This window comes from Vigna angularis, chromosome 1 (genome assembly GCF_016808095.1).
Source record: "Vigna angularis cultivar LongXiaoDou No.4 chromosome 1, ASM1680809v1, whole genome shotgun sequence".
In the NCBI taxonomy this organism is placed as follows: domain Eukaryota; kingdom Viridiplantae; phylum Streptophyta; class Magnoliopsida; order Fabales; family Fabaceae; genus Vigna; species Vigna angularis.
In genome coordinates this window covers 8147417-8175304 of record NC_068970.1, presented here as the reverse complement: position 1 = coordinate 8175304, position 27888 = coordinate 8147417, and the positions used below count along the sequence as shown (strand labels likewise).

Sequence of the window (27888 nt, the reverse complement as noted above, 5' to 3'; positions counted from 1 at the left end):
TAAAATTACAAAAATATATATAATATAATATAATATAAATTAAATGTAATTTAAAATTAAAATTTAATCTTATAAATATAAGTTAATGTTAATTTTAATTAAATGTAACTTAGTAAAATATAAATTAATTTTTTTATTTTTTTTTTGCGAATAACGAATATCCGCGAGTACTGATAGTATAATATCCGCACATGACCCGTTTATAAACGGATATTAAAATACCGATACCCACAACCCACAGATAATAAATATCCGTGAATACCAACTATCCGTCATAAATTTTATTTGTAGATATTCCTACAGATTTTTTTTGTCATCCCTCTACCCCCACAAAACCACCTTCCTTTATTGTTTTCCTTAGTTACATTCTCTATATTTTAATCCATTTTTACAAATCAACCTTTGTTTAACAGTCGAAATTATTTAAAAACATGTTTTGAAAAATATTGAACCACACACGCATTTAGATATGATATTTTTTAGATAAAAAATAATGTATTATACCACATAATTTTTTTTATAGATTGAAGATCTAAAAGTGTAAGATATTATGTCTTATGGAAAAATGTCTCAATTTAATATTATGCTATGTATAAATATGCCCTTGAATTTTTTTTGAATAACTTAAAAAATATTAAGACCATAGAATTCTTTTAAAATTTTATTACTATTATTTTTTGTTCGTGAATTTTTTTATTCAATCATAAATTATATTTTTTTATATTTTTAAAGTAATTAAATTAATTATGTTAGATGAATAGTTTATTGATATAGATTAGACGAAACCAAACCAAATGACATAACCCTTAACCAATTGTCTTGATCGGATAATTGATGAGCCTATATAAAAGTAGGTATCTAATAATTGACTCTGTGTTTTTATCCTAACCTCACACAATATTATTATTGTTATTTTGTGGCTTTTTTTATGGAGTTGTTGGTTTTTTTATCATTAGAAAGTTGAATTTACAATTTTTTTTATTTTGAATTCTTCAAATTAATTTTATATTTTTCAAAAAATATTATTAGAAAAAGTTGAACTCCATACTTCTCTTATCCTCCCTTATTATAACAAGGCTTAATACCCTATTTTATCCCCAGTTTCACCCGAAAATGTCAAATTAGTCTATCCTTTACAAAATGCGTCAATTACGTCCTCACTTAATAAAATTTGCATCAATTAAATTTCTTCTGTTAAATCCGTACAAACGGCGTTAATTATCTTGATGCAAAATAATTAACGCCGTTTGTACGGATTTAACGGAAGAGATTTCATTGATGCAAATTTTATTAAGTGAGGACGTAATTGACGCATTTTTTAAAGGATGAACTAATTTGACATTTGCGAGCGAAACTGAGGACAAAATAGGGTATTAAGCCTTATAACAACATAAAAGGAATTATTACCTGTAACTTTGATGAATAATTAACTAATAATCTAATATAAAATTAAAGATTGACCTCCTCGGTTTAAGATTATACTAAATCGAAATATATAAAATCATAGTTCATATAGTAAATACCTAAAAGACCATGCTGATGTAATTATTTCCTGAGAGTATAATATTAAATTTGAATTAGTAAGAAAATTAATATTGAAAAAGAGTGAGGTAGATTTATAGTTACTAAAAAAAAGTCAGGCTGTGGCTAATATAATAGTTGAGGAAATGCTTTTAAATGTTTTCATTTTTATGATTTGAGAACTTTTCGTCAACTTGGGAAATGCTGACAAAGAGAAGCGGTAGTTTATAAAATGATGAAAATAATGAAAAAGACGTTCCCTTTGGCATCTTTTTCCTTTTTCTTTGCTTTTCATGTATACTTACTACTTCCATGGCAGTCAAATATAGAAGCTTAATCTGATTTTTCAATTTTAGGATAGGAACATTCTTACCCTTCAATGCAAAAATTGTTCAAACACTACACTAAAAGTATTATATATTTTCAGAAAAACAATCGTTATATTTGTTTTTATTGATTATTTACCTTTTGATCTCTTAAAAAGCTTGATACTATTGTCACCAAAAGGTTGTCATAATAATTTTGTATTAAAAATCAATCACGGTAAGAAATTGAAGTATTCGCTTATATATATATATATACACACATGCTTTGTTTGTGTTAAAAAGTAAAAAAAAAATGACAAATGTGATTTTTGGATTAATAAAAAATATTACCAATGATTTGTTTACGTGATTAGGGATGCAAATAAATTCGTGTATATTATCTGAACCTATTTGACGATAAGTAATTATGAGTAGAATATAAATAATACCAAATATTTTAAATAGGTATAAAATCAAAGATGAATATATATATATATATATATATATATATCGATTTCATTTTAAATTATCAAAATATCCATAATTTGTTAATATTGTCTTTGATTTTTATCTTAATTGTTTGAATTATTCAATATTTACAAATTATACTCTGATATGTAAGCTACTTCTCTTCTTCTCAAAATCTCAATTACATTTTTATTTACTTTCTTTTATGCAATTTTGTTTATTTTAGAAAATATAAATTTTAATTTTATCAAATTAAGTTGTTTTTTTAAGTTATATGTTTCATCATTTTTACCCCTTTTTTTCATACTTCATTTGGTATTTATTTTTTATCGCATAAAAATATATTATTATCTGTTTCAAGTATTTTATATTTCAAATACAAATCAAAGTTATCTCATAAGATACCAAAATATAAATATTTTGTCTATTAGTTTACCATTTTTTATTTTAACTATTTATCTTATCATAATAATAAACATATATTACTAAAATATTAATTATTACTAAAAATAACATACTCAATTATATTATATGAATTTACCTTGAGTAGAGATAAGGTCAAATTATAATATATATAAGTGGGTACTAGCCTCACCTTACAAGCCAATTTTGTAAAGTTGAGTTAGATTTAAACCATTTTCTAATATGGTATCAGATCCATGCATAGAGCCTATACTAGGGAGATCTATATGAACATTATGTTTCTATCGGACTACCCATTAATTCTACTCACTTTCTAATAAAATATATAATAATTACATGTATCAAATGTCTTTTCTCCCAAAAAAAGTATCATTATGGAGATAATGTAAGCTCCATAAATTCATTTAATTTCTTCTCTCATTCGTATTAATAGTAAATCAATTAAAACAAACATGCATCACCTTCATAGAAAAATGAGTATTTTTTCCAGCACCAATAGGTCGATTTTTAAGAAACTCCACACTAACAAATAAAAATTCCAACAACTTATGTTGTTTCTCTATTCGTTGTACATTAATTTGATGAAAAATAAAACATCGACCTCTCTCTGTGATTTGCTGTGTCTATTTTGGAAATTATCCTTACTATAATTTGATTCAATAACCTAATTAGTTTATCAAAACAAAAATATAGAAATTAGTTTACTTATAGTTGGCTTGACCTTTGCTCAACCAGCTGATAAATCAATCTAGGCATAAAATCTTCATCCTTTTAATTAGACTAAATATAAATCAATCAAATCGTATTTTTTCCAAATATTTCAATTTGAAAATAAATCAGTTGTAGTGTTTTCTAAATCTTAACATGACAGAAATTTGTTTTGAGATATTTTCTTAAAAGGTTATTAGCGTAATAGTAAATTGGTTCAAATCAATCTAGTTTAGTAACGATCGTATTGAATTGACAAAAGAGCACTATATCAACTTCACCTATCTAACTAAATTTAATGATTTTTTTTTTTGTTTTACTTAAAAGTAACACGATTCAGCCAATGATAAGTCGTACTTTTTCTTCTTCTCTCGACCACTTTAACTATACAATAAAGCCTAACATTAGTTACTTTTTTCCTTTTTATAAAAATTTATTTACTTTTACCTCGAGTCCTTTGTTATTTAAATAAAATATAACGAATTACTTTTTCTCTTTTTTTTAATCTAAAAAAATGAATACGACAAAGCCACTTGAAAAGACCACATAGTAAATACTCCAGTTAAGATTAGGAAATGTTGAGACAGATGATTAAAAATGTATAATTATGATAATTCAATGAAGATCATATTTTACAGAAAACTAGTAATTGTGCAAAAACTAATGTAATTACTTCTTTTAACTAATCTATCCAATGTGTGTTTAAAAAAAAGCCGTGTTATATATTTTCATCAACACGAATTATATATGAAAAATACTTTCTGAATAACAAGGTTGTAAAATATAAACCATCAACCACAAAACCATGAAATAAATTTTAAGCAAGTAGAACCCATGTAATTCACATAAAACAAGGGGATACTGGACGAACCAACTCCAAGAATAAAATATTACAACTGCTCTGTATATATTTCGTTTAAATCATGTATAATAAAATATCACTTTTAAAATTTGATATATTTAAAATAAATGTAATCAATGATAGAATATAAAATAAAAAGGTCAATATATAATATTTAATTGTTAACTTTGAATTTTTTTTATTTAAAATAATTTTATTTAATTAATAATTTCAAATTAAATAATAATAAAGTTAAATTATTACAAAGTTTATCCTAAAAACTTGTTTTATTTTATAAAATTGAATGATATAAAAGTTTATTTTCATGAAATTCATTTGTTCCTATTCTATTTTATCATCATGTTTTTCACTTTTTTTTTATGTTATTTTAATATTATTCCACAAAATGTTATGTTTTTTAAATTGATTTTACTTGTAATTTTTTAACTGAATTATGGATTTAAGTGAATAAATTTGTTTATTATTTTAATTCTTGTAATTTATTTTTATGTTTTGAACTATTGGTTATCATTCTCTTTAACTAAAAACAAAACTAAATTATAATAAGTAATACATATTTTACTTTATAAGTAAACCTTAGGGAATAAAGTTAAAATAAATTTATCAAAAGTAAATAATATGTTAAAGGAATAGATAAATTTTGAGTAGAAATTAAAATTAGTCTTTCTTTAAAATTTTAGATTAATTTAATTTCTTATTTTTAAAACTATGATCAATTTACTTATTTTAACCAAATTTTATTAAATTTATTTAAAATTTTAAACTCATTTTTAAAAAAATAATATTAGTATAAATAACTCAAATATTATCATAAATAAGTTTAAAATGTTAAATAAAATTAACAACATTTAATTTAAAAGATTAAAAAAATTATATATTTCTAAAGTTGAAAACCTAAATTATGTGAAGTTAAAAAAATGGACTAATTTTAGTTTTCATTTAAAATAAAGTAAAAGATATATTTAATTCTATTTTAAAATATGTTTATTATCATTAATTGGTAAGGAAAGGCCTGAGCATATAGTAGTCGGTTATCTGAAGCAAAGTTGTCTGTGGGTTAAAAGCTAAATTAGTGTCGATAAGTTGCAGAACAGTGTTTTGAAAGCAAATGGATGAGTGTTGTCTAACCATAAGGTAAAAAATAGTGGCAAAAAAGACTTTAATGATCCATTGAAAAACAAGAAAGAGAATATTGTGGCTCAACTAAAGTTCAAGAAGTTATATAAATATAAAGGGCCAAAGGAAAAAGATTGACGTGCCTCCTTAGACACGTTAGCTCCATGTATTTTTCTCTTCAATTTAAGGGTTCAACAGGGGTTTAAAATATTCAATTAATTCGCACGTGGGTGATACACGTGTCGGATGTATTGGCACGTATGGATCACTTTCCATGCATGTCCTTTGGGTTTACTTTTATGGATGAGAACGCGTGTCGCTCTAAGTGCTGAATTTAAATATATTAATAGAAAGTGAGTTGCAGTGGTAATACACGTAATTAAGGAGCACAAGAATTAAAGATAGATAATTAACAATAATTAATACTTTTGATAATGCAATGGGCTGCGTGGTCGGTTCAGGATTAAGGTCGTTTTAACCCACTTTAAGTATACACAAAATGCCAAAAGCTTTGATTATGACAATAAGCAAACACAACATTTAATATACATATATAACTTTATTATTTAACTTCATACTATATCATAATCGAACTTGCACCAAATATCTTTCCTATTCTCTCTTATAATAATATCACAAAACCCGAAAAGCTCTTTCGTAAAGATTGCATGTATGAATTGTCCGTAACGCCCTTCGTTCCAATTTCCCAACAAATTTCGATTACATCGGATTTTACTTTCCGATCACTAAATCAATTTTATAAATTTTGAACTGTGATGACAATAATACTATTGCTTCCTGCAACCCAATTTTGCTTAACTCACTTTCCTGTCACACTCTAATCATATATTTTTAAATTGTTGTACTTTAAAAAAATAAATTAAACTGCTTTTCAATTGTATAATCTAAAAGCGTTAAAAAGAGCAATTTTGAAATAAGGGTTCCGGATAACATAACAAGTGTATAATATAAAATTATTTTTTAACTATTTTAAATTTATTTATAATAAAAAAAATTCTTCATAAAATATCTGTTTCAAACAAATTTAAAATATATTTCGGAACATTTCTAGCATACTGAAGAAAGAAGCAATTACCTAATAAACAAATACACAAGCCCGTTTTTAAAAGATTAAGATTACTGTTTCCTGCAGTCCTATTATTATTATTATTATAATAATAATAATAATAATAATAATAGCAATAATAAATATATTCGAATACTCTCTACTATTGCATTATATTATCAGCGTAGTCATTGTCACTTTCACTGCAAAGGAGGAAGAAGGAAGAAAGAACGTCATAAAGAAAGAAAAAGTGAAAACTCATTCCACAAAACTTATTTCGGAATATATTTCATATGTTTCAAAAAGTAATTTTTTTAAACATATTTTATGTAGAAGAATTTTGGAAAACTCATTTCGAAAGTCATTATATTTTTTTTTGAAAGTTTGTTTGGAAAATATTATTCCAAGATGTATTACATATATTTCAAAAACACTGTTTCAGAAATATCGTTTTGGAAATCTTATTCTGGAAGTTTGTTTCGGAAAGTTTTCAAAACATATAATCTGGAAGTCACATTTTCAAAAGGTAAAATGGTTATTTTGAATATTTAGAGGAGTGCACAAAGAAATTGTGGGGTGTAGTGAGTAAAAGATGAAGGTTGAATACTTCATTGGGCCAAGGCCCGTACCACTATCCTATTGTGAAGATGGAAGGGAGAGCAATAAAAGGAAAATAAAAATAAAAGAAGGAATGTTTCTTTTTTACTCCTTTTATCTCTTAAATATTTATGGCTCGTGATAGATTAATTTATTAAAATTTTGATTTGGCTACTCACTCCAAGAAGAGCTTAGTATTCAGCACTGATATAATTTTGCTATCATTCAATGTAAAATGTCAAGACATAATTTTTTTTTCGGAATATAACTCTAGATATTCTTGATATTTTATTCATATACGAGGACAAAGAATTAAGGTTGACATTTTTGGACATTGTTGGAGAAAGCTGGCCAGAGTGGATAAAAGAAAAATCTAGCCAATAAACATTGTTTTAATTGATATAATATACAGATTGAGTTTCTGATTTGTTTAAAGTTGACTAAAATTAATTTTAGCTAAATTAATTCAAACAGTTAATATAACTGTTATATGTATATATACTATTAGCGTGAAGCATATATATTTTTGGAATGTTTATTTTTAATTAAAAATCAGAATTGATTTGTTCTTAGTTAAAAACAAACCATGAGATTAAAAAGAATAGCTTATTTGTCAAATCTTCTTATAACGAGACTAAATTCTTGATTATTATTAGGTATATTAAATTATTAGATATTTTATATTTATATTTTAATTTTAGTTACTCATTTTATTTTATTTCTTAATTTGTATTTTGGATTTAATCAAAACTTTTCTTTATTATAAATAAAGTATTAAGGAAGATTAATAATATATATATTTTTATTATATTCAATATGATATTTAGAATCCAGATTCTTTTGAAAATTTTTTTGTTCACTATAATCGTCATCATCGTTGTCCACTACAATCATTATTGTAGTTAGAGTTGTCATCGCTGGAGTTTCATTTTTGACCAACGATCCCAACGTCATCAAGATTGATGACATCAAAGTTCAAACATGCTCCCATACGTCGATTGAAGTTTGTAGATGCCCTCTTTTCCAGTCACTCGTGACGACACATTTGTCGTCTTCTTCTACTCCCATCATTGTTGCTAGATTCGACCTCCTATTTCTGGAACTGGACTTATTGTCTTTATTAGAGAAACTTGGGTTTTTTGGGTTTCTCCTCATGTTCATCTATGACTTCTTCTGCGACTGTCTCTTGGAAAATGTTGTTATATGGTTCAAATAACCATACAAGAGTTGTTTGTTATTTAGATGCTAATTGGGTAGGATCTCCTTCTTATAGAAGATCTACTTCCAAATATTGTGTTTCCATTGGTGATAACTTGATTTCTTGGAAAAACAAGAAAAAAAGTGTTGTGACAAGATCTAATGCCACAATATAAAGTTATGACCCCAACCACTTGTGAACTTGTTTGACTCAAGTAATTCCTTAGAGAATTACAAATTCAAGATGTCACTCAAATGACACTTATAAGTGACAATTAGACTACTTTTCATATTAATTATAATCCTGTATTTCATGAGAGGACCACATACATTAAGTCATTTCATTCGAGAAAAGATTGTATATGAAAATATCAAAACTGAGTTCATTTACTTAAGTAATTAGTTAAGAGATATTTTTACTAAGTCTTTAGGAAAACCAAGAATTGATTATATTTATAACAAGTTTGGTACATATAGTTTATATGCACTAGCTTAAAGGGAGTGTAAAATATCTTATATTAATATTTTATCTTTAGTTATTTATCTTCTCTCACTTTTTTATTATTCTTCAGTTTGTATTACTCTATTTATATTTTCTACTAGATTAATTTCATATATATAGTTTTTTACTTTATTCAATAATTATAACTAAATCACTTAACATATAATCAAGTTCCTTTATTATATTTAAGCATATGTTAAGTTGTGTGAAGATGTACAATTGTCTCACGGTATGGTAGAATGTTGAGAGAAAAAAAATGAACCAATAAGACTTGTTCAAGACTTCTTGTTGTGAATATCAAGATCAAGACTTGTTAATGCAAGATACAAGAAACATCCTTTAAGACTTCTAAAACCAGACTCTTTGCCCTTTCTCTATTGGGCATTTTCTTCTTTCCATTGTGACCTTGACTTTGCTTCAATTTGGCTTGTAAGTCTCTCTTCTTAATAAACTTACAAAGCATACAACAATTCTAATAGAACATTTACGGGTTGTCAAATTTCGCTGCAATAAACTCTAGCTGAAATCTTTGATACCATGAAATGAATAAGCTCATACTTTTATTCAAAGTAACAACTTTGTACAAAAGGAATAATAACTATGAAATTAATAGTAATAGTAATAATAACAATTAAAACTACCCATTGTAACAACCCGTTTCCAATAATTCATACCATTAATTATAATGAGAATTCTACCTATTAATTCTTGTGCCTTTTCTCTTTGAAGAAAATAGAAATTTTAATAGCTTCCAGTTTTCTGTCTAGCAACAGAGTTTCTGTGGTCTACAGGTAGCAAAGTTGCTCGCCACTTCACAGATTAGTGGAGAAAATTGTTCCCACTACCCTAGCAATAACATATGACTACAACATTTCAGCTGTTTTCCTAGTTGATTATGATTACTTCCACTCCCAGCAACAGCAGCCAATGTGCAACCACTAGTTTTTTACTCTTATATTACACTTTGGCCAGACAAAAACAATAGGCGCAATAAAGCTCAAATTAACTCTAGAAGAAACACAAATTATTTATCATTCAGAAAATTTGCACCTGTTAGAAGGTCAACCTTTCTAAGAACTCATTTGAGTCTTGTCTATGTCTAATAAGAGTTACAGCAGGGTCCTTTAACTTGTGTGACTTGTCTGTCTTTGTTTAAGACCCGCTTTATCTGGGTTTCGAACATCACATGTCACTTGTCTTTTACTGAGTGGGGTGTCTTTAAATTAGTAGGCTTTTCTGCTCAAGCAACTCTAAAAATATTTATAAATGCTTTAGCTACTGATGAGAAACGTGAGAGTTATTCTTGAATGATATACCAGTGGAATCAAGGCTCAAATGTTTAAGTGCTGTTTTCCATTGGGAGTTTGTAGGATGGTACCTACCTATTCTGTCTCTATACAGTTCAATTAATCTTCCCTTTGCATATCCCACTACCCTTTGACTTCGATTAATCTACAGGTTTTACTTCTCCAACGTTTCTGTGTCATCTTTCCACTTCCATAGTGTGCTCCATTTTGACTTAAAATATAGCTTTCACATCCGCCTAACAATTCTCTGCACCTCAATACTTGAAAATTATAAGATGATTCAGGATCATTATGGTTTATTTTAATATTTTCTTAACACATAATTAATTTTTTTACTGTAAATTGAAAAACTTAAATATGTAGGAATTGATCAGAATCATAGATACATGATGATTCTGGACCATTCAACAATTTCTCAAGATACTTTAGGTTTTCACATACGAAAATGCCACAAGCTGATAAAAGCTCTACAAAGAGTGGAACGTGATTGCTCCTCCATAATGGGTTGCTGTCACCTTTTTGACTTTGGTAACATGATTGCTCCTCCATGATGGATTTTCCATGTTAAAAAAACATCCAGAAAAAATATCGTGCACTAGTATAAATTGAGAACTAGCATATGGGAAGCCACAACCAGAGTTTGTTGTTGAGAAATGCAATACAAGATGGCAGGCACCTTCTTTCGATTATTCGTGATTCTTCTCGGGCTTTCTCATCTTATGTGCTTGAAAGCAGTACCGGTTACAAGTAAATTCTACCACACGAGTTCTAATTTTGTTCTAGTAGAGTTGTAGTTCTCCTTCATCTTACAAATGGCTTGTTTATATAAGCAGGAATTGAAAACATTATGCAAGGTCCCCAAGTTCATCTTACACCGGAGAACAGCCACAAGGTGGTGTGCACTTTGATACCTTATGCTTATTCATTCCCATGTTGTTTAAGACACGTAAAGCATTGTTTTTTAACCAGACATCATGTCAATGAATTTATGTTCCTTTTATTCAAACACAGGTTATCACTGAGAAATACTGGCACTTGGAGGAACCAACCATTACTGAGAGGATGGAGTTGGAACTCCTCGATTATTCCCCATCAGGGCCTAATGGTCGTCACACACCAAAAGCACCATAGCGTGTTAAATGCTGTAGGTAGCTGTCTGTATAGCATAATCTTATATAAGTGGCCATAATTGGTCAATGCTAGAGGCAATTATGTTACTACGATGAGAGAATATTAGATTAACTATAGTTTCATCCCCACTCTTTTGTATGATTACATGTGAACTCACACTCATGTTTGACAAGAATAAATAATACATGCACTCACTATGCACAAGTAATTTATATTGCTATCTAATCACAAATGATCATATGTAGTAATTTTTATGTTTTTATGCTAATCATGTTAAAAGTCATGACAAAGCTGATTTCTGATTAACTGAGAATATGAAGACTTTTATACTCGCGTGTCTGTTAAACTGATTAAATTCTGCTTTTTTATCCATGTATAAGGATTTCAGATTTATGTTATTCAACGGATAAGAGCATTAGAGCTCATTTGTGCATTACAATTACAAAATTTGTATTTCACCGGTTTTATCTTCAAAATAATGGCCAGTATTCTAAAGGGTTCTCACCCAAAGAATTCGTGCGGAAACAAAAACCAACCACTAATAAATTTACGCAGAAAGAAAACGTACATAGATTTTATTTTCTTATTATACCACACTACATGCATGCAATTAAAGTAAGTCTCGGAAGCATAGCAACGGATCGTTCATGGTGCCAAAACCCTCCACCCCATTATTAAGTCGCCAAATAAAAAATGGTTTGTGTGAATAGTTGCTCACGAATCAGTGATGCATTAAGCATTAAACAGACGTATAAGCTTTCTTTTTGGCCCTTCTTTTGTCCACAATAGAAATATGGCGATTTAAAAGTGAAGAGCCATTTTGTCCACCGAGAGCAAGTTGATAGGGATTGCATAACCATGTTCTTGGAAAGTGAAATCGGAACTAATCCAAAATGATTATTTAATTTTAGTAATCAAGTTAGTTGGGCACTAAGTACACTTGAACAGCGTAGAAAGCGATGAATAATGTTGACAGGGACATAGTTTTGTCTACCACTCCCCTATACGCCTTTTCTCGAGCATATCCTATAAAAGTTTAAGGCCAATATAAATAATATTCATTGTGACATATGAAGTTAGTGGAAGAATTAAGTAGAAGCACATAAGATCAGAGACTCGTATCTGTACATTGCACGTAAGTATGGAGATTTGATTTTAATATACTTGATGTGCATAAAGTAATGCTAGCAAAATATTATAAGTCTTGGACGTAGAGTTCAGGTGTAAGCCTTTAACAGGATGTTTCACAGAGACCATATTCTAATGAAGATACATAATCTCTCTGCAATAAAATATCACAGACATTAGTATGTGAAACAGGTCCACGTTAATGTTGTGTATGATTTCTAGAATTATAAGCTGAGTGCTGTATTTTTTATAATCCAGATAGGTTTTTCATCTAAAGCAAAAGCTACAAGATTAATTTCCACTCTAAAAGTTCCCAAATCTACAGAATCTTGTGTCATCCAAAGTGGTGCTCTTAATTTGCATGCTTGCAAACGTAGGAGTTTTATGACGTTGTTCAGTTGTTTGCCGTGCCATGTGAAGAACGAGAAATGGAATAGGAGGCAATGAAAAATCATCTCGGTCTCAGAATATCTTTGGCACTTTGGTTAATCTGAGTTAATATCTAAATTCTATCGTCTGCATAAACGTCTGAGATGCACCAAAGGATACTAAACTAATGACATAGAGGCAACATATTAACAGTGGATGTTTCCTTGTTACTGACCAACTCAGTGTCAGTTTTCCAAAACAATATCTGTAAGATTTTGGTGTTCTTCACTATTTCTTACCTAGTACATCTTTGACAATTGGGATTTTTTTTTCCACTAATTTAAACTTGTGATTCTAGATTTGCTCTGATAATATTTAGCTCAATTCTTTCAGCTTCATATTTCTTTGCTCATTTTTCAATAGGTAAGAATAGCTCATTAGGCTAAGCATGAGCAGTCTGAATAGACAGTAAATAAAGTCACAGACATACACAATATTTGCAAGCTAAAGCTTAATTTGGGGATGCAATTAGGTAATCATGATTAGTACTTAACTTTTGAGTAATGTCAACTCTTTTAGAGTCAGAGAGATTAACATACGTGAAGCTGCTAGTAAGTTTTTATCGTAAATGCATACCTTACTGCTAATGCTTTTCAGTCATTTGGGGTTTTTCACTCATAACAGTAGTTGAGAATTATCTGAGAACCCTCTTGATGTCAGGTTCGTGATATATGGTACTTTATCTCTTTGTGTATTAATATATGTCTACCAGTGTAAGACCCGTAAATCGGGGTGTTACAACCAGCACCGTGCAATTGCTTTCATACTGAAATGTAGCAATTGCAGTGAGCTGCTGAACATTCTTTGATTATGTTTGAGATAGAGTTGACCCGGTCTGCAACCCATTGGTTCTTGAGGTTAAGAGAGATGAAACCTTTTTATGATAATAAAAAACTTAAATGGCTGCAAATGATCCAGTTCAGCTAAACCGATTTTCTGAACTTGAACAAGATACTATAAGGCTCGACTTAAAAGAGAACACAGAATTACACACTTAACTGGTGGGTTACATGTGTGATGCAAAATGAAAGGAGAAATCCGAAGTTTCGTTCTTATGTTCTAACAAGAAATTATGTGTGATTATTAAGACGCACTATTATGTATAACTGACAGGGACACTGGTATTCACTGGTCTTCTGGAGATGGAGCAACATCAGGAGATGGAGCAGCATCAGGAGCTGGTGAAGGTGCACCCCCTTGATCAGAATTCAGAAGTCCAAATTTCTTGATGAGTTCATCTGCAATAAGCTCATTAGCACTGTCTGTGGGATGGTATTCATCCCAAAAGACATATTTACTTCTATCTTTGCACAGACTTGATGCAGGTACACATGTAAGGGCGGGTCGAATATTCCAGAAGGAACAGCATGGTGAGTCTGAGTTTTGAAATCCTACAAAGCAAACGTAGCTATGATGTAAATAACTCTCAGCAGTCAGCACACAAGCCATAGCTCAATTTTTAATTATTTGATCATGTGTGATATGTTGAAAATTCTTTAGCAAATAACAACATTGTGAAAACTTTAGACGTTCGGAATCCCAATGATTTATGCACTCTGTTTTGTTTTCATTGTTTTAATGTGTCAGGTTCTTTTAGATAATGGGCAATGGAGTATGAATCCTGTTTATTAGAAAAGTAACATATTTACTTACCATACTTATTTGGATTGCTAATCACATCATAGACAACATCATATGCATCTCCAAATCTATAGGTTGAATCAGGAAAATGATTCCCCAAGTCATCTACTAACTCGCTTACAGCTTTGTTGAAGGTAAGAGCCAGCTTGTTCGCCTTTTCTCGACAATTCCCAGTTGTACTGAGCACCCTTTGAAGGGGAATGCAGCCCATTGGACCCAACCCGAAAACCACCAGCTGTCTTGCTCCTAAACTATGAAGTAACTAAACACAAACATACCATAATTGAAAAGATTTTGATTATTAGATGCAGAAGACAAAGAGAAAAAAGTTGTGGTTGGATAAAAACTAAGTAAACCTTTAGCTGTTTTTCCAGTGTTCCTATTAAGTAGTCCATGAATGTCTCATCATTGTATGTCCATGAATCTCTGTAAACTGGCATCAAGTAGTTGTTGATGAAATCATTGCTCCCTAAAGCAACAACATAACGACCTTCCTTGAAAAACTTGTCAGCGGCCCTTTTTCCAATTTTACCTCTGATCAACTCCTGTGTCCCCTGAAATAGCTCAATTTGTTTGTCCAGGGAAAACTTTTGGATCTGCAAGAAGCACGATTTTCATCCAAATATACTTGCATAAAGGCTACAAGATACATAGTGTATGAATCGTGGCACTCACAAAATAGGCACCGGTTTCATTCAAAATGCCGCCACCACCAGAAGCATAGTTCACACCATTTTCTAGTATAACTTCTCCACTCACAGATGGGTCCAGGAATGCAGGAGGCCTAGGGAGGCCAGTACGGTCACCTGAAATGTATAACATCAGTATTAGTATACAGCCAGAAACAATAGAAAAGTGCTACCATTTCTAAATAATCCGACAAACCCTAACTCAAATGTCTTTACATATTAGCATCTATGAATAACCTTTGAAGCTAGAAAGTCAAAGCTAAATCTTTGCTGCATTTAGTAAGGTTTGAAATACACATACAGAAAATGTAAGGAAGCAACCTTTCAATTTTGTAAAAATACTAAAAAGAATCATGCCACGAGGCTTTTGAGAATTCAACAATAAAATGCTGATATCAATTGAGTTAGATTCTTGTATGTCACTGATTGCGAAGTGCATGCATGCTAAAAGTATAAGGTTTACCTATTATGTCAGCTACTGTGCGACCATTAGTGAACCTTCCATTAGGTAACCCATTTCCCATGTCTATGCCATACCAAGGCAAGCTTGCTTGAGCAAGGCTTCTAGAGAGATGCATGTTATTACCAACATCAGAGAGTGAGTCTCCAAAAATGAACTGCACAACCTTGCTATGGCATCCATCAAGACCAATTCCCAAAATGGTGATTACCACAATAACTAATGCAAGATTGAAGTCCATGTTTGTGTAGCAAGTTATGCCTCGTTATGCTTTCTATGGCCATTAAGCATTTGGGTTGGTTTTTTATATCTAAGAATTTTGAAATTTTAATTTGTAGCGATGAGATTGTTCAAAAGTTTGGCAGCAACATAGAGAAAATGTCATGAGCATGCAAAAGGCAGGAGTAGATGGTTTGATATACCAACTTTTTTATTGATTCAAAGCAACTACAACTACCCATATGATTTTAGAGTAAAATCAGAAACGAATGGTGAAGTCAAGAGTTTGTTAATGTTGGAACCTGAAATCACTTTAAAAGAAATAGGAATTAAGAATGAGGGAATATGGAGTGAGATTTCAAATTGAATTCTCAACAAACACGGTGTTGTAACTTGTAATGGTAAGTTCACCGAACCAGAAAAAGAAGGGTATAACTCACCCAACGTAAAAAGAATGAGGAAGGTTTCACCAAACATAGTCACATAATTCGCAATTCACTTATGTACATCTACGGCTACAAGTGCGCATTATGCAAACTTAAATAATATATATATATATATATATATATATATATATATATATATATATATATATATATATGTGTGTGTGGGGGGGGGGGGGGTTTGCTAACGTCGATATTGTAAAAATTATGTAACAGATTCATACTGAAGATTCAATAAATCTAAATATATCAAACAAACACATTTAATCATATTCAGATTTACAAGAATAAAAGCGGAAGCAGAAAGACCAACCTCCAGCCATTGTTGTACGTTTGCCTGTTTCTGGTTTCTGAACCCTTGCTCTTAAAACACGATGGTGATGTATATGAAGGAAAGAGTAGGCTCAGTGACCTAATATGAAATTTTTCTGTAGTCTATATTACTCCAAAAACCATCACAGAGTATTTAACATTAAAAGAGATTATTGTGGGAATAATGGCACACCCACACGTTTGAAAACGGTTTTAAAATGGACCACTTCCAGAATATTAACTACTTTATAATATTAACTAAAAAAAATAAAATAAATGGAAAAGATATAATATTAAATAATATAATATTAAAAATGTAACCTTTCATATAAGGCTAACAGATACGCCATGTGTACCTGGTTTTAGTAAACAAAAATACTCTTATATATAATGAATTCTAAGTTAAAGAAACCCTCAAACCCTTACTCACCTCTCTCATTCCTCTCAACCCTTTCTCTTTCATCTCTCTCACTCCAATCTTTTCTCTATCATCCCTAATGTAGCTCCAATTAAAAAAATCAGAAACACTTGTCGTTAAACAATTTGTCTTTGTAAAGAGTTGAGTCATTGACATATCCACCTTCAGACAAAGGTTCATTCAAGATATCTTCAATTTCACCATCTTCACTAACCTCTCTAATTTCATCATCTTCATATGTGAATAATCATCTCTAAAAAAACCCTCCAGGCCAATTACCAATTCCTTCGGATGTCATTATGACTGTGAAAATTATATAAAATTATATACGACAAAAATTATAAAATCAAAACTCATTATAAAATCATTTTTTGTAAGAAATTGTTTAACTACGAGTGTTTCTGATTTTTTTCCTGGCCAATTACCCATTCATTTGATGTCATTATTCTTGTGAAAATTAGATAAGAAAAAAATTATAAAATGAAAACTCATTATAAAATCATTTTTTTGTAAGAAATTGTTTAACCGCGAGTATTTTTTATTTTTTCCAAGTCAATTACTAATTCCTTTATGCTTCTGAAAATTAAATAAAATTAGATAATAAAAATTATAAAATGAAAACTCATTATAAAATTAATTTTTGTAAAATTGTTTAAGGTAAGTGTTTCTGTAAAAAGTTGGAGTGAGAGAGATGAAAAAGAAAGGGTTGAGAGAAATGAGAGAGGTGGGTTTCTTTTTCCTTTTAGTTTTGAGAATGAAAATTATTAAAATATCCTTAACCTTAAAAATTATAATACATGTATCAAAGAGGTAAAGCAACGATAAAAAAAATTAAGAACTTATTTTGTATTCCATTTTTTTTTTAATTTAGAGATTAATACAATAATGTTTTCCACTTTAAAAAATAAAAGAATATTTTATCCTAAAAATTAAGGAGCGATAACTTTAGTTTTCAGATTTTAATTTAAATTCCTTCTAAAGAAAAGTTTGGTTAGGAGTTAAAAAGATATTTTAATGAATTTAAAAAAAAATATTTGTTATATCTTATTTTATTTGGAGATTATTTTTAGTGCTTTTGATATATTTTTTTTCTATCTAATTTCTATTAAATTTCAATTTTGAAATGAAATCAAATTTTATGTGTTACTGTCTTGATTTCATTACAATCAGTTTACTAACCATTCATCGTACATAAATAAATAAGCAACATATAAAATTACCATCATATAAAATTACCAAAAGCATGTAGGGCTATTTCTTCCTACACTTCTCTAATTTTACTATGCACCTTCGTTGGTGATGAAATGACCCGCTTGCCCTAAATGAAAAATATAATATAAACATAAATTCGTCATTTTTCCAGTTCATCCTATTCTTCTTCCATATAAGTCGTGATGCATTCCCTCCCTCTACTCTTCTTTAAATTTTTATTTTAGAGTTATTATCTGAACCCCATGACATCTTGTAATTTTTTTCGTTTTCACTTCTTGTGTCTATTTATTTAGGGATGGGTATTTTGAAAAAGTTTTTAGATTATAAAATTTAAAATACTTTTTCAAAACTTATATACATTATAAATTTATGTAATCAAAACAAATTTTTGGATCGAGATGAATTTTAAATTATATAAAATTTTTCAATAAACTAATACATTTGTGATTTGTAATTTGGATTGCAATTTCAAATTTGAAAATATATTTTGGATTTTACAATCCAAAATACATTACATATTTCAAAAATATATTTTAGATTAATTTAAAATATATATCTTTTATTTTAAAAAATAAGTTTATTAAACAGTATTTCTTATTAATATCATAATTATGTAATATGTACGGTTTTGGATAGAAAAGGGGTGAAATATTTTAAAGTAATGGTAGACAAATAGCTACTACATTGGTTCATAGAAGAATTGTTCATGGTAATGAAATTTATGTGATTTATGTGGAGTTACAACCAACCATAATCACTATAACAAATTCTTTGAAGACCTTTTTTATTCTTCTTTACGAGTGAGTTTGTTGATCATGTTGCACTAAGGCTATGAAAGGGTGAGATATGAAACAAAAACTACACTTAATAGTGATATTTGGTTATGTGATATTATTTATACTTGCAAACAACTATATTTTTTTGTTAGTATAGAAGGAAACTAAAGTTGATCTCTCATAATTGAAATTAAACTTTGGGACCTCTCATTAACAAATTAAGGTTATGATACTTAATTTTGAGTTGTTGATGTACAACATAAGTTATAAGATAGCCAATAAAAGATTGATATAAACCTTTGTGGAAAGGTGACACAAGACACCGACACTTTTCACGTGCTTGTTGGTGAAATGACAATGATGTTCGATTATATGATTACGTTGCCTCATATCTCTATTGTGAAACAATTTTTCACATATGTGACATTAGATTTCACTGTAATTTCAATAATGTTGTTTAAGTTGCTACGAATAGACTTAAATGATGTCATGGTGAAGATGAGACGCTATCATGGTATACATGTGAGGTTCAGTTGGCTGTGGGAGATATATGAGCATTGTTGCACCTACCAAAGATAGGAGTATGTTGTGAGAGTTTATTTATTGTATCTTGTGGGATGAAAAATATTTGTGAACAAAGTTTGACGTGAATTATCTTGTACTTCAATTATTACAAAATTTACATATGTATGGTGGTTACTCATAAGAAGCTACTGCACTCCTACCACACTAATCCACATGCATGACTAATTAAGGGATACTTATTTATCTCATAAAAAGTTGTTGAATTATTACATCTAGACAATTTTATATTTCAAATATATTTTAGAGCTTTAAAAAAACATGATTGACATTTTATATTGTATAATAAAATGTATCTTTAAATTGTATAATTCATAACTAAAATTGAAAATATCGAACTATGAACTCGTACATATACATCAACACATTGTCACTATTATAATTAGGGATGACAAAAATACTCATACCAGCATGTATATGCATATAATGGATACTACAAGTAAATGGTAGATACTTCAAATGGATATCCGTGAATAATGAATAACACATAATCTAATAACATTATAAACTACTTAGAACAAATATCATATTACTTATACTCGAAAATATCTATCACCCTTACAAAATTAAAAATTATAATTTAATTTATATTTTATTAGGTTAAATTTAATTAAAGTTAAAATTTATTACATATTTTATATTATATTTAATTAAAATTAAAAATTAATTTATATTTAAGTTAATTTACATTATATTTTATATTTTTATAATTTAATTTATTTAAAAAAATCTATAAATTATTATTTTTTGAATATCTAATATTCCCAAATTTTAAAAAAATTATAAATATTTTTAAATAAATATCTGACCAGTCATATAATAAATAATAAATAATTTTTTTATTATAAATTAAGTAATAAATAGACACTTTCTATAATGATCACAAACTCTTATCATCTCTCATCGTAACCAACCGCCAACAATCACCGTTAAGCTACCACAACCTTCTCACATGGCCTGATTGTAGGTGTCATCATTCCTCACCCAAGAGGACATATAATACAACACAATCTCACTAGGAAACGTTTTACACCAAAAGATGCTTTCAAAGATATACCTTCATTTTGTAATGAAAACCTATTATCCTTTAAAAATATAACCCAAGTATAATATATAAATATATATTTTTAATTTTATTAAATTAATTCTGAAGAATTGAATTAATTTAAATTTTATAAATATTTTTTTATTACAGCAACGTTCATATACTTGTCTGTATGAAATCTTAGCAAGAAAGAGCGATTAAGATTTGCAACGGCCTCCGCGTCAGCTTCCACGTGCAAGTGAATCCTTGTGTCATCATCCTTATAACCTTCTCACGTGGAAACATCACAAAATTAGAATCAAATTGCAATGAGGCATGTTGGTTCGTTACATAGCTATGCACATCTGAGACTATATAATTTACCTCTCATCCCAAAATTCTATTAACTACATCACAACTTTTACTACTACCACCGTCATCACTTCCAAATCCACCCATCAATTCCAAAAAAACCATTCTCAACAAATATTTCCTACATCACCTGCTTCTTTTAATAAATCATATTCCTTTTCAATAAAAATATGAAAAAAGTTTTATTAACATTTTTTTTACAATATTTTAACAACGTATATACATGATGGTTTATTGATCCGTTTCAAATATTTTTCTAAAATTAAATTCAAACGTATAAATGATTTGAAATATGAGTTATAAATTATCTATCATATAGATGATTTATTTCTTTGCGTATTACTTGTTTAACTCATATCTTATCTTTCCATTTATAATTATTAAGACTGTGTTCACTTTGAGGTGATACACTGTTAAGGAGAGAAAGGAAGTGATGGATTAAAAAAATATCGTGTTCATTTGCGTAGTATTGTGAGCGATGAATCGGAGGTAACAACGACATTCACGTACTGTAGCATCACTCTCTTAACTGCGATGATTTGCAAGGAAGAAGGGTGATTTGCCTAATCTGCCCTTTTGTGATTTGTTATTATTCTCATACAATAATAAAATATCAAACCACCATAATTTTATGCGGTCTACAAAATGAATAAATTTTACTTCCATAACAATTAAATTTATACTTCTTAAAACTAAATTATATCACAAACAAGTACTATATTTAAAAAAAATTCATTTCAATCAAGTATAATTTAATTATATTTTTTAAATTATTTTTAATAATTATTCCAAATTTTTAACTTTTAATAAACATTTTTACAATTAAATATAACCTTAACAAATATAATTTTATATTACTTTAATACCTAGGGACATTTTGGTAATCTTCAATTTCTACCAATTAAACTAATTTTTTAAAATCGTCACATCAATCAAATCCTACACTAATTCTCACAAACTTCAACCCAAAATTCACTCTCAATTACCTTCAAATCCACTCAAATAAACACACAAAAAAATCACCCTCAAATCCCCTCAAATCCATTCAATCACTCTCCCCCAATTACCTCCAACTAAACACACCCTAATGTCGTGTTCGCTTTAAGGTATTTACTGTTGTTGATGATTTGCAACGATGAATTTCAAATAATTTTTATGTTCGTTTCTATAAATTTGCGAGCGATGAAAAGAAGTGAATTGCGAGATGAAGTAAATTTTCAATCCTTCCTATCCAGCACAGATTTGCAAGGAATTGTGATAAATTTCAATTTTACCCTTTATATAATGTATTTGATTGAAATGGATTCTTAGCATCAACATGAATATTAATAATAATTAAAAGAAATTATAATAATAATAATAATAATAATTATTATTATTATTATTATTAACTTTAATTTTTTATTCTTTATAAATATTTTTACAATTAAATATAATATTAACAATTATCATTTTATATTACTTTAATAATTAAGGGTATTTTGGTAATCTTTAATTTTTATCAATTAAACAAATTTTTTTATTTGTCACATCAATCAAATCTTACACTAATTTTCACAAACTTTACCTCTAAATCTACTCTCAATTACCCACAAATCCACTCAAAAAAACAACTAAAAAATTATCCTCAAATCCACACAAATCCATTCAAATCATCTCCCCCAAATCATCTCTCCTAAATCCTCCCAAAAGAACACACCCTAAGTGATGGAATCCTTACGTAGTCTTAATACGAATTACTAAAATCAATGATTTAACAAAATAATGTACTTCATACACTAGTGCAACGAGAGGCTTTTACCGCGGTTATTTTTCATTATATGTCGCGGTTTACGAACCGCGGCATATTCAGACGCGGTAGTAAGTCAGAGACTTTAGGCCGCAGTTATGACCGCGGTATATAGGTTGCGGAATATGCCGCGGTTGTCCAAGGAACCGCTGCCTAAATCCTTTTTTTAAAAAAAAAAAATTGTCCACTATATGCCGCAGTTGTAACCACAACCGCGGCATATTCCCCTGCAGTTTTTTAAAATTGCAGGTCTGTTTTTGTGATATCCACTACCACAAAAACAGACCTGCATATAAAGACAATTCATATTAATTAGTGTATATGAATTCAACATTTGGGAAAAATCAAAATTTGTTAAACTTACCAAAACTATAGTAATTTCATACATTACCAAAACTATAGCAATTGTTATTATGCAAAAACTAATGAAGAAATCATATTAAGAATGCAAAAGGGCATAAATACCTGGAACAGGGGCGGCGAAAAAGCTTGGTGCAACAAAGGGGAATGGCAGCGGAGAGGAATGACAGGCGTTTCAAACGATTTTGATCGGCTAAAACTGTTTCTTATCGTCAAAAATGGGAAATGACCGAACAATTTTGAGTTAAAACGGTGAAGAAACGAGGGAACTGAGATGGGTGGTCGGCGGGAGAAGAAAACTCGAAGTCCAGCGAGCGTCTGCGCGAACAAGACGATACTGTTCCAAAGTTTTATTTTTTAACTCTGACTGGGGAATCTACCGCGGTTCACTACTTAACCGCGGTATAAGATGGCATTTTTGAAATTATTTTTAAACTATATGCCGCGGTTCGGCGGGCAACCGCGGTATAAGATGACATTTTTGAAATTATTTTTAAACTATATGCCGCGGTTCGGCGGGCAACCGCGGTATATTCCTCTAAATATTTCAAATTCATTTTAAATTTATTTCAGGTAGGAGAATAGGTTGCGGTTACTCTGAGAACCGCGGCATATACCCCTGTAACTTCTGAAATTCTCTGACTCAGTCAGCCCTTGCAATAAATTGGCAGAGGTATATGCCGCGGTTTTCCAGAGAACCGCGGCATATACGCTGTTATTTAATTTTTTTTTTCATACGTGGCGTCAAAGGGGATGGTTGACTGGCGTATATGTCGCGGTTCCCCTCTGAACCGCGGCATATTCCTTCGATTTATTTATAAAACTACCACCGCGCACCATTATGCTGCGGTTTCTAGTGAACCGTGGCATAATGTGCGCTGTAAAAACCCAATTTTTTACTAGTGATACAAAGTTACCAACGAATATACTTTTGAATGACATAAAGTTATATACAGATATAATTTTGCAGAAAAATATTTGTAAATAATTGATAAATTTAATGTAATAAACAAATTTATTCATGGAAAATAATTAAACTTTTGACAATTTAGAATGGATTCAGTGAGAAAAATTCTTGTAATTTTCGTTAATTTTATGCCATTTTAAACTTATTTATTTTGTATATTTTTTAAAGGAAAATTAAAATTGATCATTTAACACATGGAAATTAATTAAAATTATAATAATTTTTTTAAGAGAAAATTACTGAATCCGTCCTGTCGTATTTTAAGGCAAAAACACAACTGTTTCTTACAAGTTACTGAGTCATTTTTAAGACAAAATTAATTTTTTTCTTTTTCTCACAATCAAGATAACTAACTCACTTATAAGTGACGGAGATGCAAAAATTACATTAATATTATCTAGGTTTCCATAATTACTTAAAAAATTGAATATATATATATATATATATATATATATATATTCATATGATAAATTCGCGGATAACATTGGTTTTAGTGCGGAAAATTGAATATCTATTTATGCAAATAGAATTTGCACATGAATTTAGTGTAACAACAATAAAATTTAATTAATGATAAAAATTATTAAGGTTTATTACAAGCATGAAGATAAAAGTACATGAATTATTGAAAGAAAAAAAAATAACACATACATATAGTGTATGATTATTCCATGTTGTCCGTGAGTTCTTGGATCATGATGCATCAATTTTTCTATGGACAATTTTGAGATCTTGATGAAGGTTTCAATATATGATATTCAAACCTGAAGTCTTTTCATACCTTCTTGGAGTTATGGAAAAAGGCGACATTGATGTTCTTAAATCCCAAAATTTTCACGTATCCCTTTAGGCTTGTTGTTTTAAATAAATGGATTTGAGAAACTGAATTTAGGTGAATGAATTTGTAGTGTTTTTTCTTAATAGATTTAGAGGTGAAAATGAATGAATTTAAAATAATAATTGTAAGAGTTTGTGAGTGATTTATTTGATATGATAAATAAAAAGGTTTTAATAGATTAAAATATACAATTATTATTTTACTCTTATAATAAATGTTAATATATATATATATGTATGGAATTTGGAATTTTTGAACTTGCGTACGTTATTTTTTTAGTTGGTACATTTTAGTAATATATACTGAGTTTTAGTAGACAAAAATCAATTCTAAGTTTTAAGGTCAAAGGTATTTAAATAATTTACATTGTCAGAACTAAAAAAACAAGAAACTTCCAAACCTTACTCACATTTTTTATTTTTCTCAACTCTTTTTCTTTCATCTCTCTCACTCCAACCTTTTCTCTGTCATCTTTCCAAATGAAAAAAATCAGAAACACTCGCCTAACTCTAATCCACCTTTCTCACTAATCTAATTTTTTTTGTAAATTTTAAAGGTTTTTCAAGTTTTATATAAAGTTATGTAGGTAAATATGATAATCCTAACTCTTAAAATTATTAGTGAAAATCTAACTAAGGGTTTTAAATAATTGAATGTAAATTGGTGTAGAATTGAATCAATATGGAAAAACTTTTATGTGTTGTACATTTTTCTTTAAATTTTTTTGTATCTTAGTGATTGTTAAGATACCTTAATTAAGTATCATTCATGTATTTTTTTAATTGATTAAATAAGTATTTAAAAAAAAACAAATTTTATAAGAGAAACAATTCACTCCTTCTTGATTAAAGATATTAGTCATAACTATTTTTAACATCTTCCTTAAAATGCCCTGTATACTACTTGCATCCACCACTTGTCAAATTTGATGGAGAATATCCTAAACTTTGTCTTCTTCCCACGTATGCAAAATAAAAATAGATAAATTAGCGAGGTAAAAAGGTAAAATATTAATAGCCAACAATATTTATTCTTTTTTTCTTCACTTTTTCAAAAGAACACTCCTATCTTTTCTTTCTTTCTTTGTCATCCTTTCTAATCATATGTGCAAAGGACCTTTTCACCCTGTCTTCTTTGTTTATGTCATATGTTTATATCCAAACATACTGCAACAAAACTTAAAGTGTTATTCATTTAGAAGATGAATTTGGAAAAGTGATTTCACGAGAAATAGAAGTGAAAATAAGTTTTTTTTTATCTATTAAGGAAAATATTACGAGAAATGAAGGAGTTCAATATGAAAATTTATAAAAATTAATGAGTAATTAATGAGTTTGATAGATTAAAAAATGATTTAATTGATAAAATTAAAAATTATAATTAACATATATCCGAATGCATCAAGAAATAAATTATCAATAGAACAAATAAATTAATTAACACATGAAACATAACTATTTAACAAATATAAGTTGGTATATCCATTAACATAATCGGATGCATCAAGAAATAAACATAAGTAAAACAGAGTTAACTATAGATAGTAAAATATAAAAGAGTTTAGATTGGAGACAATTAGGGCTGGACAAAAATAACTGATCTATACTGTATTATAGTTAATTATACTATATTATACTAAAAAAACTGATCCATTTTTAAATATATTATTTTATGGTTTAGTTTTTGAAAACTGAAACATTTTCGGTTCAGTTAACTGTGAAAATTGTAATGTGTTTTTCCATCGCTTTTTCATTTTTAATTTTTCAATTATTCCTAAAATTTGTCCTAGCTCGTGTTGTCCACCATGAGCGAAATCTCGCGTTGTCCACCATGACGCGGTTAGCGAAGGAGAGCTTCAACGAAATCTCAGTGATCTTGTCGTGACTTTGTCCTAGTTCGCGTTGCCCACCGTTGTCGTCGAAAGAGAGCTCCAACGATAATGCGCGACCGTTGCCACCGTGACCCTGTCGACAAAAGAGAGTTCCACCACGGCCTCTACCTCTTTGTGTTGTGTCTATGCTTCTCTGTGATGTTGTACTTTCCTTAAACCTATGTTTTATGAAATTTTAATGTTGTAGGTTTCTTCTTTTCGCCATTTTTATTGTCCCTTTTCATCCTTTGTTCTTATTTTTCTACTTGATTGATGAATTTAAGGTGCTTATTTTTCATGCAGAAAATTTCTGTTGAAAAGCTTTACAACTTTCTGTTGAAAAGCTTTACCTTGCTTCCCATATTTTTTTCTGGGATGGTTTGTGTGCCAATGGTCCCAAGGTTTGGTGTCTCTTTCTTTCTAGCAGATCATTCTCGTGTAGACATCAGGAAGCTAATGATAGTTTGACTTAAGCTCCTCATCAATTGTAGCAAAGGTTCTGCTTGTGCAGGTTTTCCCTCCTAATGAGAAGATTGAAAACATTAATGGTCAATATTGGACTTTACGTGCAGAAGAGTTAGATGAATTTGAAATTGCTTACTTGTTGTTTAGTTGATTATAACAGTATTAGGTTTGTTCAGATTTTATATGTTCATTCTAATTGATAGTTAGTAGATTAGTTTTAAATTTCAGCTTTACATAATAATTTTTTCATATTAATTTTTACCAATTAGAACTTGTTGAGATAACTTCTGTTACATTTCTCTTAGTTTAGTAAGTCATATAATTATGCATAGTTAACCGTTACTTTGTTATTAGATAGTGTTAAAATCATATTTTAGAACTAGTGTAGTGTTAAAATTTGTATAATTCAGTTTAAAATTAGTAGTTCAATTAAAATTAATGTAGTTTACAATTTAGTTAGTAGTTCAATTCAATTTTTATTATAATTTAGTACAATTTAATATAATTCAAAACTATTTTATAATTCAATTTAAAGAAATTAATTTTTAATTCAATATAATTTTGGAGTGCGGTTAAGTTCTTTTTCACCGTCCTAGAAACAATTATCAAATACAAACATACCTTTATATACAAACACGTTTGCCGATGCATTAAAGAGTATGAAATTGAATACAACTAAGAAAATTCATTA

General features: G+C 29.0%; 2 protein-coding genes across 3 annotated transcripts; one reads left to right on the top strand and one right to left on the bottom strand.

The window, feature by feature from the left end:
• Window positions 1–10709: 10709 nt before the first annotated feature.
• Window positions 10710–11415, top strand: LOC108341477 (uncharacterized). Of its 2 annotated transcripts, none has more exons than XM_017579161.2 (3): window positions 10710–10819; window positions 10906–10964; window positions 11084–11415. In XM_017579161.2, exons 1-3 carry the CDS (start codon window positions 10726–10728, stop codon window positions 11201–11203), a joined length of 273 nt encoding a protein of 90 aa, XP_017434650.1. In that variant the 5' UTR covers window positions 10710–10725; the 3' UTR covers window positions 11204–11415. The 2 variants fall into 2 exon arrangements, with proteins under 2 accessions (XP_017434650.1, XP_017434644.1); XM_017579155.2 differs by having other exon boundaries at window positions 10906–10967.
• A 2245-nt stretch (window positions 11416–13660) lies between these two features.
• On the bottom strand, window positions 13661–15834 carry LOC108340233 (GDSL esterase/lipase At1g74460). The gene is made up of 5 exons (XM_017577463.2): window positions 15554–15834; window positions 15077–15207; window positions 14758–14997; window positions 14414–14663; window positions 13661–14151 (listed from the first exon to the last, which is right to left on the bottom strand). Exons 1-5 carry the CDS (start codon window positions 15789–15791, stop codon window positions 13886–13888), a joined length of 1125 nt encoding a protein of 374 aa, XP_017432952.1. The 5' UTR covers window positions 15792–15834; the 3' UTR covers window positions 13661–13885.
• Window positions 15835–27888: the final 12054 nt, after the last annotated feature.